The following is a 20263-nucleotide window of genomic DNA, read 5'->3' as shown; positions in this document are numbered from 1 at the left end:
TATTAAGTGCCTAGTGCTAGGTACTGGGTAGATTGCTGGGTGTATGCATTTTAAAACAGAGCATCCAGGAGAAGACAAAACTTATTTCAAAGAAATGAGATAACTGTAGAATTCCAGGTGTCATGATGGGCAAGTAGGGAAAGTATTTTTCAATAAGAAATGCCTCACTGGCAGGCTTCCAATCATCCCCCAGAAGAGACTTTCCTATCCTGCCTAGCCTTGCAAAGAGATGACCATAATCCTTTGCTCCTCTTCAGACTTTTCCTGGGCCAAATGTCATAAGGTGACCTACATAGATGTCTTCTTTATGTAACCTAGCTTTGTGCAGGTAGGAAGAAAATGTAGAGATTTAGAGTCAGGGCCCTGGGCATGAATTGTGGTTCTTTTACTTAACTTTCTCTATGCTATCCCTTATCTGGACCTTAGTTGCCCCACCTGAAAAATGATCCAGTTGGACTAAATGACCTCTAAGGTCCTTTACAGCTCTGGGTCTATGACCTATGAGCTAAAGGATTAATTTTGAGAAGTATGTGCCTGTAAAATGGTCCTGGATACCTGCTTCCATGCTCCTTTATTCACAGGCTCTGAGATAGATCCAAACCTCCAGAGCAAATTTGGGAGGCAACAGGAGGGCCAAACCAATGAAGAATGGGCTCCAAAAGGATAGAATCATATTCCTTCACCCAGAATACAGGTTAACCCAAAGCACAAATAATGTTCCCTTTCCCCCTTTTCTCACCGTGACCTCCTGACAAAGAGGGGCCCTCTCCCTTCCTGGCTCTGACAGTGCTTCAGTGAATTATTGCTCATCCTCCCCAACCTCCTGCCCTGTTTTTCTGGGCTTTTCACAGAGGCATAATCATAAATTAAAACAAGTTGTCACTGACTTTGAACATCTCTTTCCATTTATATCCCACTGAAGAAATCATTTCCTCCCTGAGCCCTGTGTGAAGTTCCTCTGATGAAAAATCCAACAGTAAAGGGAAGAAATCTTTCTGTTTTATTTTTCATTCCCCCTCGAGGGGTCCCCATCTACTTCACTTTGCAGTAGCTAACTGGTAGCTTGAAGGAACCCCCCACTGTGATATTCTCTTCAAATATAGAGCTTTGCCAGACAAGCCTTATAGGACGACTAACCATCAGGGGAACTGGGACTCTTGGGAGAGGGAGGGGGAAGGAAGTTCTCTCAAGTTCAGTTAGACTACCTTATGTTTGGGATAGGAGGTCCAAGAATGTGCCCTATCTTTTGGAACATAGATGTTTTAGGCAGAATATTGGTAGTAGGAGATCTGGCCTCTCATCCTGGTTCTGCCATTTGCAAGTCCTGTGACTGTCTCTCCAAACCTTAGTATCCTCGTCTGCAAAACAGGTATACTAATATGGGTCTAGCTAACTTGTAAAGTTATTGTGAGGGTCAAGTAACACAATGAGAAATTGATATAATAATGAAAATACTTTGAATAATAATAATAACTAGCATCTACATAGCAATTTAAGACTTATAAAACATTTTACAAATATTATATTTTATTCTCATAATAACTCTGGGAGATAGGTATTATTACAATCTATCCTTATTTTACAGATGAAGCAACTGAGACTGAGAGAGATTTAGTGTTCAAGGTCATATAGCTAGAAAGGGGTCTGAGTTTGAATTTGAATTCAGATCTTCCTGAATTCCAAGCCTAAAACTGAGATGACTCTTTGACAAGCAGAAATGTATGAAATTGTCCATAGCCCTGCTATGACTAGTCACTTAGATCAGGGTGTGGAACAGAGATAATGAATGTATTCATCTATAGGTATGGGTTTGCAAAGTGCTCTTCTGACTTTTTTAAAATTCCAGGACCGCCTCCCAATTCCCAAAAGCTTATATCTATCTAATTTGCATATACCTATTGATGGACACATTGGCTTTAAACTCCTTGAGAACAGGGATTGTTTTATTTTTTTCTTCATAGTTGTAGCTCCAAAGAGAGAACCTTGGAACATCATAAGCATGTCATTAATGCTTTTTCAATGATTGATTATAACCAGGTGAAGTAAAAGTCCAAGAGGTTTTCCTCTCCTTTTACAGATGAGGGAACTGAGGCTTTGATCATTAGGAAGCTTTTCCTGACTTCAAACTTAAATGTGAGTTTTTGCATTTTTTACTTAATGGCCCCAGTTGAGCTCTCTGGGGTCAAACAGAAGCAGTTTACTGGAATGCTAGATTCTAGCAATGGTCTAAGCAGAAGCAGCATTGCTTTCACCTCTTTGTTCTGGATCTCCTTGTCTTTTTTTATGCAGAAGATCAGAATATCATAAATTTGGAGCTGGGAGGGATAGTAGAAGTCATCTAATCCAGTCTCATTTTACAGATGATGAAACAGTAAACAGAAGTTAAGAGACTTGCTCACAGTCAAATAAGTCATAAGCAGCAAGACTGGGGTTTAAATACAAATTTGGATTCTCAATCCAACTTTTAGACCCGGGTGTTTTAGCCATCTACAATATGTGTAATATACACTATTATTGTCTATAGGTTTAGTAGGATGAATTCAAACTATAACCCATTAAAGGAGACTCCTAGTTTAAAGCAATATTTCTCAATCTTTTGTAGACTTCTTAGAATAGGATACAATAGAATAGGAGAGGACAGGGTAGAGTTGGATAGACAAGGGTAGTCTAGGGTAGGCTAGGTTAGGAGTGAATAGGGTCCTTATGCTAACCTAACCAAGTCTAGACTACTCTAGTCTATCCTAAGGTGGGATAAGAGAGAATAAATTGGAACAGAATATTCTAATTCTGAAACAGGAAGAGTTGGTACTACAGAGAGATAGCTGTTGGCTGTGAGTCATTCTGAGTAACCTAACCATAGGTCTTTGGCTATCTTTTGTTGTATTCTATAGCAGAGATCATTGTTTGGTACAGAGTACTGAGTAGAAGAAACCAAACATTTGAAATACTGTCTCCTGTTTGTGTAGGACTTTAGATTTTTACCAGAGATATTCTTTCCAATAATTTAGCAAAAAGGTAATATAAGTACTATTATGTTAATTTTACAGATGAAGAAATTTGAAGCTCAGGGAAATTAAAGTAACTTGTTCAGTACTACATAGCTAAGAAACCGGTAGAACTGGGACTTATACCCAAGACTTCTGACCTGAAGGTCAGTGTCTTTTTTTAATTAAAAAAATTTTAAAGACTATGTAACACACTGTAGTCTGTTAAACTGATAAAGTCAATGAATTCAACAGAGTGATTTTCTATTATCAGTCTAACACAGGACTAAGGGATGATGGCAGTTATGTTTTTCTAGTTCATCAAGGTTCTCAAAGTGTTTTTGTATATGTTATGTATAGAAAATGACTGATATAAAAATCACTGAATTAGAGTTGGACAGGGCATCAGAGATCATTCAGTCTAATCCAACCCTTCCTTTTAGAGATGAACAAATTGAGGTTGAAGGAAGAAAAAAAATTGTTCAAGGTCATACAAGGCATAAATAGCAGGGCCAGGATCCAATCCTTCCATTCCAGCACTCTTTCCATTCATTGATCCCAAGGTAAATTTAGAATTATAGAATCATTGATTTAGAGTTGGAAGGACCCTTGTGGGTAGAGGTAAAAGGGACATGGGAGGAAAAATAAGACAACGAATCTTAGTTTTCTCATCTGTAGAGCGATGGGTTGTGGTTGGAGTGAGTGGCTTCTGAGATGTCATTTCCAATTCTAGAGCTGTATCTATGGATCTACAAGTTTGTAAGTCAAGGGTCTATGAATGTGTGTGTGTGTGTGTGTGTGTGTGTGTGTGTGTGTGTGATAGTGAAACAATGTTCACTCTTTCTTGACAGTTTTATACTTTTCTGTTTTGCTACAACTTCTGACCTAGTTCCTCTTTTATGTGGCTGAGTGTTCTTTGGAAAATAGATGTCATCTTGCTGATGAGAAACAGTGTGGCTGAGTAAGCCAGCATAGCGGGGCTCTCACTCTCAATGCCTGCAGGGAGGCAACCCTGAGTTCATCCCTGTATCTTTAGGACTAGATCCCAAGTTGGGAGAAAGCTCATGGGGCACTCAGTAATAGGTTGGCTCCAGTGGGCTCAGACTTCTCAGGGTTCATCCTTGACTTGCTGTGTGACCCAGAGCAAATCAATTATCTCCTCTGTGCCTTGATTTTTCCATCTGTAACAAGACATGACAGACTTGACCTATTTCTCAGTGGGGTGGATGGTAAGGAAGAAGCAACACCAATGGATGCCCAAAGCTTTCTAAATACAAAGCTTCATGACATTGTTAAGAGAGGCTTCTGAGACGCTTCATGGATAAATACATTCACACATCCTCCCCCCCCTGCTGGGTGACAGTGTCTATCTTCATTTTATTAGAGCGGATGAGCACAGTAACCTAAGCCATAGGAACTCTATTCAGAAGGCAGTGAACTGGAACTCTGAGGCACTAGCAGCAAGAACTTCTAGCAATCCAGTCTTTATTAAATATTTTAAATTAAAAACAATGTCATAATGTGAAAGCCTGAATTTTGTTTAAAAATGAACTTCTTTCTGAATTACAAAGAGGAATTCTCATTTGGCTCTTTTAAAAAAGAAACAAATAATGGGCTTCTTTCAACAGGAATCTGATGATTGGATAAACTGGTAATGAGAAATGGCTAGCCTCTCTCTCCTAAGGCTTTCTTGTGGAAATCTGGCCAGCTCTGATGAATCAAAGTTGAACCAGAAGTAGAGCAGAAATGGGTAAGAAGCTGAGATCATCACAGGTTGTGGTAAAGGCAAAATCAGGACTTTTGAGGTTAAGGCTGTCCATCATCAAATGAGCTGTGGTGTACTGGGCCAGAGCAGATGGAATATTATTGCTCTGTTCTGGGTTACCATTAGCAGAGGTTTGGAAAATCATCACAGAATCATTATTTCGAGTTGGGCAGGGTGACAATTTAGTCCAATCCAACCCCTCCTTTTAGAGATGAACAAACTGAAAAAAACTTCCTAAAAAACTTCTTAAACAGCAGAGTCAGGCTCCAAACCCAGGCCCTCTGACTTCCAATCTAGAACTCTTTCTACTGATCCAAGATAAGTTTAGGATTACAGAATCATTGATTTAGAATTGGAAGGACCCTTCAAGGTCACTTAGTTCCATTCTTTTCATTTTACAGATGAGGAAATGGAAACACAGAGGTTGTGACCTTAAGAAGATAGTGAGTAGTTAGAGGGAGGATTCGGACCCTAGAGAGAAGACAAAGAGTTCCTGTCCTCAACTGGTTTGCAGTCTACTGGGAGAAATAAAACAAATAATAAAAATATAAATAATACAAATAATAAAAAATAATAAAAATAAATACAAAAATTTTCCCCCAACCTATTATTGTAGGAGATTTCTGGTTAGCAAACTTCATTGACCAATGCAGAAATCATTACATACTGCAACTTCAGAGTCTGGGGAATATGCCTAGGGTCATTCAGTGCAGTGTTCAGAAGAGGTAAGATTCAAACCTAGGTTCTTTTATATTTTGAGGCTGACCTTGTGCCTATTATTGTGGGTACTTTGTGTCTCTCAAAGATAAAATATATTTAAAGTAAGCATAAAGTAGGGTTAGGTATAAGAGGTCAGGCTTGACAAAAAAGAAATATGTTTACAATGTAGTAAAAAGAATTCTTCTGTAGTTTTAAAGAGAGTGTGATGGGGGAGGGGAGAAAAGTCAATTTGGAGTCAAGGATTTCAGGTTCAAATCTTGTCACCTATGTGACCTTGGATAATTCAATTTCTTCATCTGTAAAGTGAGGGGCTGGACTAGATGCCTTCCAGGTTTCTTCTAGCTAGGGATAGGTGCTCTGGTAAATGTTTAACAACCATCTTTCCAGAAAAAAAAGGATGCAGGACACATTTTAAAGTTTACTCTTCATTAACATTTTCTCTATCATTTTCCTCAATCTAAACAATAAATCAGTCTCTGATTTGTAACTTTTGCTGATTTCTAAGGTATAAATATTCATAATCACAATTTAACAATTAGCTTTCAGGCCAACACGCCAATTCTTCTACTGCAAAATTTTTTCTTACCACTTAGCTACAATAATAGTAAGGATACTTGTTGATTTCTCATAATATATTAAGGTTTATAAAACACTTTTCATACTTTTTCTTATTCCTATCTCTCAATTTCTTCCTTTCACTGAGGTAGGTACTGCTACTGATTAGCTGTGAGACCTGTGGTAAATAACTTTCCCAGGGGATTCAAGGCACAAAACTCTAAGATGTTCTTCATGGAAATTTTCCAAAGGGTTCAGTGTACTGTAAGTTCCACGACTGACTGAAATGGTCTTCATCCTCCCTCTATCAACAATCTGGAGATGATGGAGGGGAGGGGATTTTCCCAAAGGTACTTTCTCAACTGTAGCCAGGTTATAATTGAGCCCAGGGGCTTATTCTGGGCTCAGAAATTGGGAAATTGGAAACTTGAGAGTAGGAATGGAATAAAAGAGTGAGGGGCTTTGATGAGGGAAAGTTTAGGCTTGGTTCACTGGAGATAAGCTCTATAACAGACTATCATTGGGAGGGTGAGATGACAGCTTATTCTCCTATCCTCTGATTGGATGGTTCAGGTTAGGAAACCTGGCTTGAGCTTTGAAGAGGATCAGGTTATAGGATGACAGGCATTTGACTAAAAGTGACATTAGTGATCACTTAACTCAACCTCCCATACTTTACAGAAAATAAGTCAGTGACCCAGAGAGAAAGTAGCAGAGACAGGATTTGCTAGAAATAAGAGCTTTAATTTCAAGCAAATGAAGGCTCAGAAATCGCCCAGTTATTGATATTCTATTATAGATGAGTCAGATTGACACAGGTGTAGAGAAGCACCTTGCTCACGTTCCATCTGGTAGTATGGGACAGAGGGGGAAAGCTGTGGTGAGGGGTGAGAGAAGTTGGAGGAGGGCAAGAAAAAGAACCCAGAGGAGGCCCCCCTCCCCTTCTTTACTCACTGCATAATTCTCCCTCATCTTCACCCTCTGTGCAGTCTCTCTGAAAGTTGCAAGCCTGCCCCAGGTAGATGGCTGTTCCATTCCAGCAGGTGAAGGAGCTCTTCAGGGCCATTTTGGAAATGGGTGGCATCCCTGTGGAGGAGAGACATATATAAGCATATCAGTTTATGTGTCTGAAGACAGAACTATGCCATAAGGGGGGTGGCAATAAAATTGAACTTCTCAGGCTTGACTATAGAGTCAGCTGGACCATTTGTAACCTATAGAACAACTCATACTCAATATAGTACTTTATACATTATTATTTACATTATACATATATCTAGGACTTAGTACAGTGCCTAGCATATAGTGGGTGCTTAGTAAATATTTATTGATTATTTCCTAATAACCCTGGGAAGTGAATTTTGTTCAGTCATTTCAGTCAGGTCTGTTTCTTCATGACCCCATTTGTAAGTTTTTTAAATAAAGATACTGGAGTGGTTTTTCATTTTCTCCTCCAGCTTATTTTATAGTTGAGGAACCTGAGGCAGGGTTAGGTGACTTGCCTAGAGTCACTTAGCTAGTAAGTATCTCAGGCCAGACTTGAATTTAGGAAGATGAGTTTTCCTAACTCCAGGCCCAGTATTCTAGTCTCTGAGCCACTCAACTCTCCATGAAGGGAATAGAATACTTCACCTATGAGGGAACTAAGGCCCAGTCAGATATATTGACTTGTCTAAAGTCATATAGCTAATTAGTGTCAGAGCTGGGAAAATAATTCCTTTATTCTGTTCAGGGCTCACTATATTGCTAGTAAATAGGGTGGGGCAAGTTAGACTTTTCCTCCGATATCAATAGTTAGAGTATACTGACAGCACTAGCAATCTATCATCAGAAATAACAGAGATTAGCACTGAATTGGCAAGAAAAATTAGTTAAGTAGGAAGATACAAGATGGTTCACTGAGATGAGTTCTTTCCCCTTGTCTTTCCTGTTCTCTATGATGAGTATGGTGGCCTTGTGCTGATATTTGAATCTATGAGCTTATATCCCACTGGTGATCAGGGTTGAAAGAGGGACATGATGGTGTAGGTGCCAGTTTTTGTTTTTAATTCCCTGAGAGAATAACAGAAACACTTTGCCTAAGAATGATCTTAGGTGAAGAATGGATTTAGGGCAGTCTTCCATCAGAATTCCTATAGCCCTTCCCAGTTGTTCTCTGGATTTTCTCCCTTTCCAGACACTTTCACAAATCTATACCTTAAGAAATAATTACAACTCTGCAGTATTTCCTTCTCCTTAACATCTCATAGGGATTTGTAATTAGGAGGAGCAGGTGGATGGGCACAAATTTTTCTTTGTCATGAGATATGAGAACCAGCAGCCAGAACAGAAGATGTGATTTTATGATGACATGAGGGAAACCATCACAGATGTTGCACTGGGGAATCTCTCTCTCTCTCTCTCTCTCTCTCTCTCTCTCTCTCTGTGTGTGTGTGTGTGTGTGTGTGTGTGTGTTCCACATACTCTTCAGAGTATCAAACCAGGAGCAGTGGTTAGCTGTTACAAAGCAGTCGATTTAGGCTTGATGTCTGAAAAATAAAACAAAATATAAACTTTCCAACCATCAGGCTGATCCCAAGATGAAATGGACTAGATAGGGGGCATTGTGGTCTGCACAGTGACTGACATGCTGTGGGCACTTAATAAATGTGGATTGGATTAGACTGGGAGTCCCTCTTAATTTGAGCAGAAGCTAGATGACCATTAGATGACCAATTTTAGTGGGGATTCCTTTTCAGGAATCAGATGGACTACATGGCCTCAGGTTTTTCCAACTCTAAAATTCTCATTCTGTAATCATAAGATCTCTTTCTACCACCTATTGGATGGTATCCCACTTTCATGCCACTTGGTCTGGGCAAAGTTACTGTTATGTGTTCAAATTCCTAGTTACAAAATCTCTGTCTGCCTCAGTCTAAGATCAGAGACCTCAGCCTCGGCCACCGTACCTTCTCAGTCTGACCACAACAGAGCAAACACCAGGAGCACAGACTCATGGACCATAGCCAACTCTGACAACCAGGATTCTGAGATCATTAGGAAGGTAGGGGAGGGTGGGAAGAGTGGGTCCCGGCTCTCTGTGTTTCCCTTATAGATGTTTGCAGGGTACCTGATGCCATTCAAGAACCCAGCCCTGCCCAGCTGACATGGCTATTATCAGTAACTGTGGTGAGGAGAGGTCTCCATTTTAAAGCAGAAGAGGTCTGTAGAGAGATTTTTTTTTGAGGGGGTGTGTCTTAACTTGAATGGGGGAAGTTACATATTAGCTTTCATGAGCCTGTAACTAAAATTTAACATTTATTTTAATTATGAATTAAAAAAAAATTCTGAGAAGAGGCCCATAGAGCTCAACTGCCAAAGAGCTCCAAAGCACAAAGAAGCAAAGAACTCTTAGGCTAAATCATCTCAAAGGGCCCTTCCAGCTCTAAAATGCTGTGATTTTATTTCATTCCATGATGTGGGGGTAATTGGCCTAGCTGAAGTGGTGAACTCAGGACCAGCCAATTTAGCTGATCTTCATTGTCCCTTTATCTCTTATTCAATTCAGTTTGACTTTTGTTGTTGAATTGTTCTTAGTCATGTCTAACTCTTGATTGCACCCTTTTCAGGGATTTTCTCGGCAACTATATTGGAGAGGTTTGCCATTTCCTTCTCCAGTTCATTTCATAGATGAGGACAATGAAGCAAAGCGTTTTAAGTGACTTGTCCAAGATCACACAGCCAGATTTTAGCTCTGGGATTCCTGATGCTAGGCTGGGTACTCTATCCACTGTCCTCACCTAGCATTTTATTAAGGACCTATTATGTGCTATGCACTTTGACAAACCTTGGCGGTACCAAGCCAAAACTGGAATAGTTGAGGAGCTTATAATTCTACTAGGGGAAAATAACATGTATATATACATATATATATATATATATATATATATATATACATATATATATAATTAAATGCAGAATGCATACAAAGTACATTTATTGTTGTTTAGTTGTGTTCAATTCTTTGTGATTCCCTTTAGGGTTTTCTTGGCAAAGATACTGGAATAGTTTCCTTCTCCAGTACATTTTACAGATAAGGCAACTGAGGCAAACAAGATTAATGGACCTGCCCAAGGTTACCTAGCTATCTATTAAATGTCTGAGACTGGATTTGAACTCTGGAAGATGAGTCTTCCTGATTCAAAGACTGGTGCTCTCTCCACTGCATCCTGTAGCACCTCGCAAAGTAAATATTTAGTTTTTATTAACAACTGAGGAAATAAATAATAAAAGTGTCTTGTAGGTGATGCTTGAGCTAAGGCTTGATGGGATACAGGGACTTTAAAAAGCAGAGGTAAGAGCATTTCAGGAACTGGGAAGAGATAGCTAGTGAAAATATACTGGATAGGGAGATAAATTGTTTTGTACTGGAAATGTGAAGTGGGCTGGTTTAACTGGAAACGCTTAATGATCAGTCATATGAAATCAGCTTAGACAGGTTGGAGCTCACTCATGAAAGGCTCTACATGTCAAATATAGTTTGGAGTTCATCCTGGATATAATGGGGAGCCACTGAAGATTCTTGAGGAGCTATTGAGGCTTGTGCTTCTGGACAATCTGTTTGTCAGTTATGGGAAAGATGAGTTGGAGAGGGCTAAAATGAGGCAGGAAAACTAATTAGGAAGCTAATGCAGCAAGTCCACTCAAAAGTTGGTGAGGTTGTGAACTAGGGTGCTCAAAATTGAAGTAGCTTGTGCTTCTGGAGTATCAGTTTGGCAGTTATGGGAAGGATGAGTTGTAGAGTACAGAAATGAAGTAGAAAGACTAATTAGAAAGCTAATGCAGCAAGTCCACTCAAGAGTTGGTGGCCTGGTGAGTAGAAAGAAGGGGAATGTGCATGAGAGGTACTATGGAGATAGAGCAGACCAGACTTAGCAATTGACTGGAAGGGGGAGAGTGTCTTGAGAAGGCTTGAAGGAAGACTTGAATCTTCTTCCTCCTTACTTCTCCCACATTCTTCAGTCACAGGGCTCCAGTAAAACCCATTATTAATTAGGTTAGTTGGCAAACAATAGATGGTCACTGGTTTCTCTCTATAACCAAAGATGCTAAGGGATACCCTGAAATACCTCGAAAAGGAATTCCCCTGATAAGGGATACTCAACTGTGACTGGTGAACATTTAATGAGGAGGTGGGCTAAAAATGTTCAGCTCTTCCTACTGAGAACTGACTTGATTATTGGAGACCTAATCACCTCCAGCACTCTGGGCAGGGGAAAGCATCTCTACTGCACCTCTCTGGTTGGTTCTCTCCTTTATGAGCTGGGTCACCCTGAACTTCAATGGAGGGGATCAAGGACTTTGGTTCCTTCTCTGGGTAGGGACTGGATTTTGTTTATTCTTTAAACAGAAATTAGGTCTCCTAGTAGGGCGGGATCCTGCCCAAAACTACTAGGAGTAATGTCATCCATCAGCCATATCCTTCAGAGACTGATCAACTTTAACAGAGTTGGGCCTTTATAGAAAATAGAAGGAAAAAAGATGATCACAATTAATGATTAAATATTGATATATTAATACAATATTAATTCTCTCATTCTTTTAGCAGCCTCTTCAGAATCAAAATGTTGATTTTTGCACAAGAGGTTTCATTATATACAAAGATGCTGCTCAGATTCTGATCACCAGATCAGATGCTGATGAGATTTTGAGAGCCCTCCCTGGGATAACTTATACAGACCTAAGGAAATGAAAGGAAAAAGAAAAATGGCAGCAAATGGGTAGCACATGGAATCAGAAAGACCTGGATTCAAATTTTCCCTTATACATATCCAAGCTGTGTGACCTTGGGCAAGTCATTTAAGCTCTCCTAGGACCCAGTTTCCTTCATGGTAAACTGTAAAGGCTGTACTCTAAGGTTTCTTCCTGTTCTAAGATTGTGATTGTAGGATTAATTCTCTAAACACTTATGAGGCATTTATCCTTTGTCATAAACCAATCTTGATATTGGACATACAAAACTACAAAACTAGCTAGACCCTGTCTTCAAGGGACTCCTAAAATGAGACATACATAAATTACTACAACTACTATAAAAACAAAAGCAAAATGAAAATAGAGTTTTACAAATACAATGTAAACTAAATGTATAATATTGTACTATTCCTGTTAAGAAATTTTCTTAGAGAAAAATGCCCCAGGGCAAAGTTAGCAAGGAAGTATCTAGGAGACCCATAGCTTATTTGTAAAGGGATTGCTTTGAGTATTTTACATAATTTTAATTTTGTGCTTTGATTCTCTACTTCTTGGTAATGTTACCTGGGAAGTTTAAAAATGACATTTTCTTCCTGGTGCCATTTACTTCTGAGGGAGCTATCTTCCCCAGCCCTTGGGCTGAAGATAATGCTGTTAGTTCTATATTTGACAGCTGGGAGTATTTCACCTGGGCCACAGCAGCCTCTTTGCTTGGAGGCAAGACAATAGCCAGGAAGGGCCAAGTGATAGATGCTTGCAATTATATACAGGGCCCTGGGCAAGATGCTGGAGATATAAAGATGAAAAAAAATACAGTCCCTGCCTTCAAGGAGTTTATATTTCAATAGAGGGAAACATGACACACATTAGTTTAAGACAAAGTAGAGTGTGACAGGGCAGAAGGGAGATTCAAATAATGTGCAAGGAAAATGTGATATGAAAGAAAAAGGTACATTTCATCTGGAAGATCCTGAAAGGCTTCAGGAAAGCCAGAGATAGTACCTGAGCAGAACCTAAGAGGGGATAGTGGGATGCAGGGGAAAGATGATTGACTTGGGAGTCAATCCTTGGGTTGAAATCCCAACTCTGACTCATTATTTATGTGACTTTGGGAGAGTTACTGAATTTCCCTACTTCTCACTTCTCTCACCAGGAAATAAAAAATATCTAAAAAGAGGGGGTTGGACTAGAGGACTTTTTGAGATCTCTTCTAACTCTATTGTTATTCAGTCATTTTAAGTTGTGTCTAACCCTTTATGAACCCATTTTGGGATTTGTTATTTGCCATTTCCTTTTCCAGCTCATTTTATAGATGAGTAAACTGAGGCAAACAGAATTAAGTGACTTTCCCAGAGTCACACAGAGAGCAAGTGTCTGAGGGTGGACTCAAAAAGATGACTATCCCTAATTCCAAGACTGGCATTCCATCCTCTTTACTACTTAGCTGCTTCCATCTCTGAATAGAATATTAATTTTGTAGGAAGAGGTTCTGAGTACTGCCTCTGTGGCTTTCTGCGTGTGGGAACTTGACCAAGTTCATTTCTCTCATCTATAAAATGATGGATAGAGGGAAAAAACAGGAATTTATTAGGTACCTACTATGTGTATTTTACAAATATTTCATTTGATCGTCACAACAACCTGGGGAGGTAGGTACTGTTGATGATGACTGTTTTATGGATGGGAAAACTGAGGGAGACAGAAGTAAGGTGATTTGCCCAAGGTCATAGAGTTAGTAAGTAACTGAGGCTAGATTTGGACTCAAGTCCTCAGATGCTAGGTCCATTTCTTGGAAATGACAAACTACTTTGGTATCTTTGCCGAGAAAACCCCAGATGGGGTCATGAAGAGAGGGAAATGACTGAAAATGACTGAACAACAAAGTGTGTATGTATATGTGTGTCTGAATATAGATGCATATATACATCTATATACATCTATATCTATGTGTGTTTGGGTATTTATATGTATATATATTTTTTCTTTTTTGGAAATTATATCAGGAAGAAGAGAGGGTTAAAACCTGGAGACCTTGGTAAGACCTCACCCAGGAGATGACAGGAGCAGGGGTGAAGCCAGGTCTAGAGACCTTTCCTCTCTCCACAGTAGCCACAGAGCTAGAAGCAGACTTCTGGTGATGGTAGGAGGGATGTGCAGGGCAGTTGAGCTTCCCTTTATTCCCACACACTTATACAATGAGGAGAACTGAAGGGTGGAGTAAGGAAGGGCTTTCTTCTCTGAGTTCTTTGGGTTCTCTCTTGTGCAGTAACAGATGCAAGAATTTCTCCTTTACTCCTGCTTTATTTCTTTAAATTAGTTCACCAAGTTTATAGTTTGTAACCACAATAACTAATGTATGGAAGATGCCAAATGTTAAAAATGAATCAGTCCTTGCCTTCCAGAAGCATATATTCTACTGGGAATGGGTGGGGAACAATATAGATACATAAATAGATGATGATAACTAATATTTATACAGTGCTTCCTATGTACTCAAGAATGTTCTAAGGTGTTTCACAGATTTTTTTCTCAGTTGATTCTCATGACAACTGTCCCAGGTGGGTATTATTATTATCTTCATTTTATAGATGAAGAAACTGAGGTAAATAGTGATTAAATGACTTCCCCAGGGTTTCTGAGGCTAGATTTGAACTTAGGTCTTCCTGACTCCAGGCCCAGTGCTCTATACACTGCACCAATGAAATCCAAAGTAATTTAGGGTAGACTGCACTTGACAATTAAGGGGAATCAGAAAAGACCTATTGTGTGAGGTGGCATTTAAATGATCTTTGAAGGGAATTAGAAGTTTTAAGAGGGAGAAGTGAGCAGACAGAGCATTTCAGGTGTGGAGGATAACCTATACAAAGGCATAGAGGTGGGAGATGCAATGTCTTATAGAAGACCAAAGAGTAGGCCAGTTCAAGGGAAGAACAGAATACATAAGGGGGGAAATTTTTCTCCTTTTTTCTCTTAAATTGGAGTTTGCTTCAGAGAGGGATCGTTGTGGTTCATTATGACTCTTCTCTCCTTCCAGACCTTGATGAATCTCATTGCAGTTGCCCTGTGTTCCCCTGTTCTTACTACTGGGAACTAGTGCTTAGGGCCAATTTCATTAGCTAGCCGCCCAGTATTCTGATCTTTACTGCTGGCCCAGGCTCAGAACTAATGAGGCGTGGCAAAAACAACCGCTCTGTCTTCTCAAGTTCCTTTTTTATGGGTCCTATAAATTTCAGGGAGGGAAAGTCCCCCTAGTGAATTGTTTTAATAAAGGAAGCTGAAATTCCCATACAGGGACTACTCTTTTATGAAAACTTGCTCTGGCTCATGGTATAGCCCCACTGACTGCTCTTGGACTGTCCCAGGGATTAGGACAAGACAGGTCAATGCAGAGTTAGTGGGGGCAGGAGGTTGAAGAAAGACTTGTTGATTGGAGAAGCCAAATCTGTTACCAGATGTCTGAAACCCTAGTCTGGGAAGCATTGGAGAGGATGGTGGAAGATGATGATGATGATGGGGATGACCTAGGATGGGGAGCAGGAAGATGATTACCAATCATTATAAAGGGATCATATCAAATCTCATTTGAGTCTCACTGTAACCCTTCGAGCTATCGTAAGCACTACAGAATTATTATCTCCTTACCTGGTAGATGAGCAAGCAGAATCTTGGGATGGCTTACATGATTAAAAGCACAACCTATGATTTTGGCATCATGGCAGAACCCAGGATGGAAATGCCCTCTACTTGTGGAGATTGGAACCAGTCTATGACTTAGCAGATAATTCCTAGGCAGCTGCCTAAGTCATTTGCTTAGAGTCATATAGCTAGTGAAGCATAATGGGGGGATTTGAACCTAGGACTTCCTAACTCTACAGCCAGTCTCCTAGACCATGTATACCTTGAATAAAGAGCTTTACAGTGGTTTTCTAGCTCCTTGATGTATCCAAAAGAAGAGGAAAAATCATGAGAGTTTACATTTCTCTAATACTTTGTCATTCAAAACTTAAATACCTGGCATGGCAAGTATTGTTATCCCCATTTTACAGATGAGGAAGATGAGCCTGAAAGTATCTTGCCCATAAGTACCTAACTAAAAAATAGAATAAGCACACAACACAACACAAGAGGAAATTAAATGACTATGTGATATTGAAATTTACACTATTTTCCTCAATTATTGGTCCCATTATTTTGTTGACTAGGAGTCAGTGGATCCTGGGACTTAACTGAAGGGGGCCAGCTAGGCCAGAGGGACTAACTGCAGTGGCAATCAGGAGGACAGCAAAGAGCTCTAAGCCAAGGGCTTCTTTATTGATTCATTGACATAGGTATTGGGATGTGAAGAGAGTCCAGGGGTGCCAGGAGGTACCTGTGAGCATGTTGCACCCATGGACAGAGGTTTTCATTCATAGGCTTAGGCTCACAAGGATCATAGAATCCAAGGTAGAGAGTACCTAAGGGACCATTTAGTTTAATCCTCCTATTTTACAGATATGGAAACTGAGATGAAGTAATTTGTCCAAGGTAAGTAATAAATGTTAGAGACTAGATGACAGCTAGGGTGACTTCTGCTGATGAGGGAATTCTTTCTACAGGCAGAGACTAGCCTAGATGGCCTCTGGTATCTCTTCTGACCCTGGGATTATATAGAATGGCTTAGTGTATGCACTTTAGCTCATTCCGCCATAATGAGAATCGGTCTTTGGGAATTCCTTGTTAGGGGAGTACTTGTATATGAAGGATCTACTTAGAATCTTATGTTTAGGGTTGGAAAGGACCTTGGAACCTAAGGGTTCAATTCTCTCATTTTACCGTTAAGGCAACTGAGGTTTAGAGAGATTAGGGGCCCATGGTTGTGCAGCTAGTTATTGTCATAGGCAGGGTTGAAACCCAGGGCCTTTCAACTTATAGAAATATAGCCTTCTGTCCAATACCTCATTTTAGTTGTTCAGTCATTTTTTTCAACTATATCCAACACTTCATGACCCTATTTGGGGTTTTCTTGGCAAAGATTCTGGAGTAGTTTGCCATTTTCTTCTCCAGTTCATTTTGTAGTTAGGGATCTGAGGCAGACAAGGTGAATTAACTTGCCAAGGGTCACACAGTCAGTAAGGATCTAAAGCCAGATTTGAACTCCCTCAGAGTGACTCTAGCCCTAACATTCTAGTCACTCCACTTAGCTGCCCTCCTAAATCCCATATGCTACCTTAATTATAGCAGTCTTGGAAGTAATAGGCCACCCAAACTGAATGAGCAGTCTCAGCCATAGTCATCAAGAGTGCTGATGCCATGTCCTCTCAAAGGGAAGGAAAATCTATTAAAACATTTTTTGGGGCTAACACATGTGTCCTTATTTGCTATGTTGATTTAGTATCATTAATACTGGGCTTGTTAATGCTTTGAATTATTAATCACTTTCCCCTGAAGTTACATCTTTTCTTTCTTGTTAAACACACTGCCTCCCGACCTGAGGCTGCTTCACTCCAGAATTCCAATCTGACCCATCTCCATCAGCTGCCAGTTGGTTCCCCAAGCAGCCCCCCCCCCCCAACCACTCTGATGCATTTATGGACCTATTTATCTCTTCTCCCAATGTAGACTGCATTGGCTCAGATTTGCATTGCACATATGTGTGGCACAGGTGAGGTTACACAAATTGCTGTTCTACACCATGGATGATTTATTGAGTTCACTCAGTGTGAATTATTCTTTTCCTTTGAGTTTGCATTCAGAACATAAAAATATAGTACCTACTCCATTCCCCATCTCTCCATATGTGTGCCACAAGAGCTCCTGAAGATTTGATTCGAGGGGCAGTCTTTTGTTGAAAAGCACAGTGAATTTTCAGGTTAATTCAAGCTTAATGACTATTTCTTGGGGGAAGGGGAGTTGTAGTGTGATGTTGGACCTGTGATTGCCTTAATACAACAACAAGATTTCTGATATGGAAAGTTCTTCTACTGAAGTAGATTGACAACATCTGTATAATTTATAGAGGATTTATGTACAGAATTTAGAAATAGAAGAACTTTTTGGGCCTTCTTGTTTACTCCTCTCACTCACCACCATTTCACAAATGAGAGACTAAGACCTAGAAGAGAAGTGATTTGTCCAAGGTCATACACTTTAAGTAGTCAATAATAGTAGGACCAGTATTTGAACCCAGATCCTCTGACTCTAAATCCAGCCTTTTCCCCACTGTTCCACTGAGGTGGTGGTAGAATGAAAAGAGTGTTAGGTTTGGAGTCAGAGTGACTGAGTTGAGATCTTGGTTCTGATGCTTACTAACTAGGAGATTGATTTTAGTCAATTAATTTCACCTCAGTTTCATTATATATAAAATGAGAGAATAGTGTAAAATCAAAGTTCTTGATATGTGTTTTTGCCATGAACTCTTTTTTGGGGGGTGGCAACCTGGTAAAACTTGTGGATCCCTTCTCAAAATAATGCTTTCAAATACAAAAAATAAAATATATATGATTACAAAGGATTAAGAGGCATTATTTTTTCAATAAAGTTCAAAGACCCCACTGAAATCTATCTAGTGGTCCTTTGGAAAGGGATCTGAGGGTCCTGGGTGAAGAACTCTTGCCTTAGTGGATCTAAGGTTCCTTTTAGCTTTTTTTTTTTTTTAAGTTTTTTTTTTGCTAGGTAGTGGGGTTAAGTGGCTTGCCCAAGGCCACACAACTAGGTAATTAGTGTCTGAGGCTTGATTTAAACTCAGGTACTCCTGACTCCAGGGCTGGTGCTCTAACAATTGTGCTACCTAGTCGCCCCCTCCTTTTAGCTTTAATTCTATGACCTATAATGCTTTTTTTAAAGAGTTGCTTGAATTTACTGAGAAGTTCAATGACTTTCCATGGTCACATAACTAATAGGTGTTAGAGATAGGACTTGAATCCAGGTCTTTCCAACTCCAAGACCTACCTTCTATCCATTATGGTACTATTGCCTCTTGAAGATAATTTTCTGTGACATTTGAATTGAACTCTTTTCACATACTTTCCTACTCAGGCAACAATGTGCCAGAGTGGACAAAACACGGCTTGGATTTAGAAAGATCTGAGTTCAAATCCAGAATTAGACACCTACTAGCTGTGTGACTGTGAGTTAGTCACTTAACCCTGATTGCCTTGCATTCAGGGCCACCGAACCCAGATGGCTCTCACTCACACCCAATTCGCTTGCTTGTTATGGCATCACTGATGCCATGGTCTTTGAGAACAAAGGACCAACAATAACTGCATTGTTATATTATTAGTAAAGAAATTGAAATACTGAATAAAATGTCTTTTAAACATGGAGTCCTTGCTATGAAATTCAAAAGAAGGGGAACTAAAGTTTGAACTGGCCAAGCTTCTTTTGGAGGCAGAAATAAGGAACTCTCCAGAGAATATGGGAAGCTGGGGCCTGGAGATTCTCTGCCAGGGGGGAATATAGAGCTCCAACATCCTTTCATGAAGACAGGTCATTCACATCTCTAAGCCTGAGCAATCTCAAGGAAATGAAGGATAGATGAGGACTTTAGGAGGATATGGTCAAATAATGTGGTCAAACCAAAAGCTGCTGTTTCCTCACTGACATTAATGGGAGTGTTTGAGGCCTGGAGGCTCCATAAATTAACCCTAGTGGTAAGCAATTCCACTGAGAGCTTGGAGGCTTATAAATTATCACCCTGGCAGCCTCCTTAAAGTACGGGCAGTACTGGTTTCCCTTACTAAAACGAAGGAGGACTCACCAAAAGCAGATAAAGAGTACTGGATCTGGTCACAGGAAGACCTAGCTTCTAATCCTACTTCTGACATTGATGATCCACAGCACTGAGGAATTTCAAGCCCTTTAAAGTCAATATGTTTTCATTTGTATAATGGAGATAATCAGTCTTGGAATATCTACCTTATAGTACTCTTGTGAGAATCAAATGAACCTAATGTATACACAATGCATTGCAAACCTTTCTAAATATCAACTCTCTCCACCTAGCAACCAGCTTTATGAGGACTGACTTAGGTAAAAATGGAGAGGATCATGCAGAATCTCCAGGTGGGAAGGGAGTGAAGAGTGCCTCTCACCAAATTCACAAACACAAGAATGTTTTCTATGACATCCCTGACAAAAGGAGGAGGTCAGGAAGGTCCCTCACCCACCTTTGACAGCTCTAGGGCTTGGAAGATTCTCCTTTGCAACTTGCACTCCCTCTCTTGGTTTAATGATCTCAAAGAACAACTCTAAAATCCCTCTTCCAAAAACTATTCCTTTAAATATCTGTCATCTGTCCCCTGGTTCATAGAATGATAGATTTAGAGCTGAAAGAGACCTTTGAGGTCAACTAATCAGTCCTCTCCTTGCTCCACTCCATTTTGCAGATGAGGAAACTGAGGTCTAGACAGTTTACCCGATTTATCCAAAGACAAGAAGATAGTTGAGTGACTAGGATTGGAACTTAAAAACAGACTTCTTTTTCCCCTAAAGATCTCCAGTTTCTTCAAACAGTTCTCATAATTCT

At 39.9% G+C, this 20263-nt stretch overlaps 1 protein-coding gene across 1 annotated transcript in view; it reads right to left on the bottom strand.

The window, feature by feature from the left end:
- ALK (ALK receptor tyrosine kinase) overlaps positions 1–20263 on the bottom strand; it is a 1220046-nt gene that overhangs the window by 174370 nt on the left and 1025413 nt on the right. Inside the window, exon 6 of the mRNA XM_074209779.1 lies at positions 6979–7110. Coding sequence (XP_074065880.1) covers positions 6979–7110 — 132 coding nt within the window. The remainder of the gene's footprint in view (positions 1–6978; positions 7111–20263) is intronic.

The sequence above is a fragment of the Macrotis lagotis genome, chromosome 1 (assembly GCF_037893015.1).
Source record: "Macrotis lagotis isolate mMagLag1 chromosome 1, bilby.v1.9.chrom.fasta, whole genome shotgun sequence".
NCBI lineage: Eukaryota > Metazoa > Chordata > Mammalia > Peramelemorphia > Peramelidae > Macrotis > Macrotis lagotis.
This window is presented reverse-complemented; position numbering and strand designations above follow the sequence as displayed.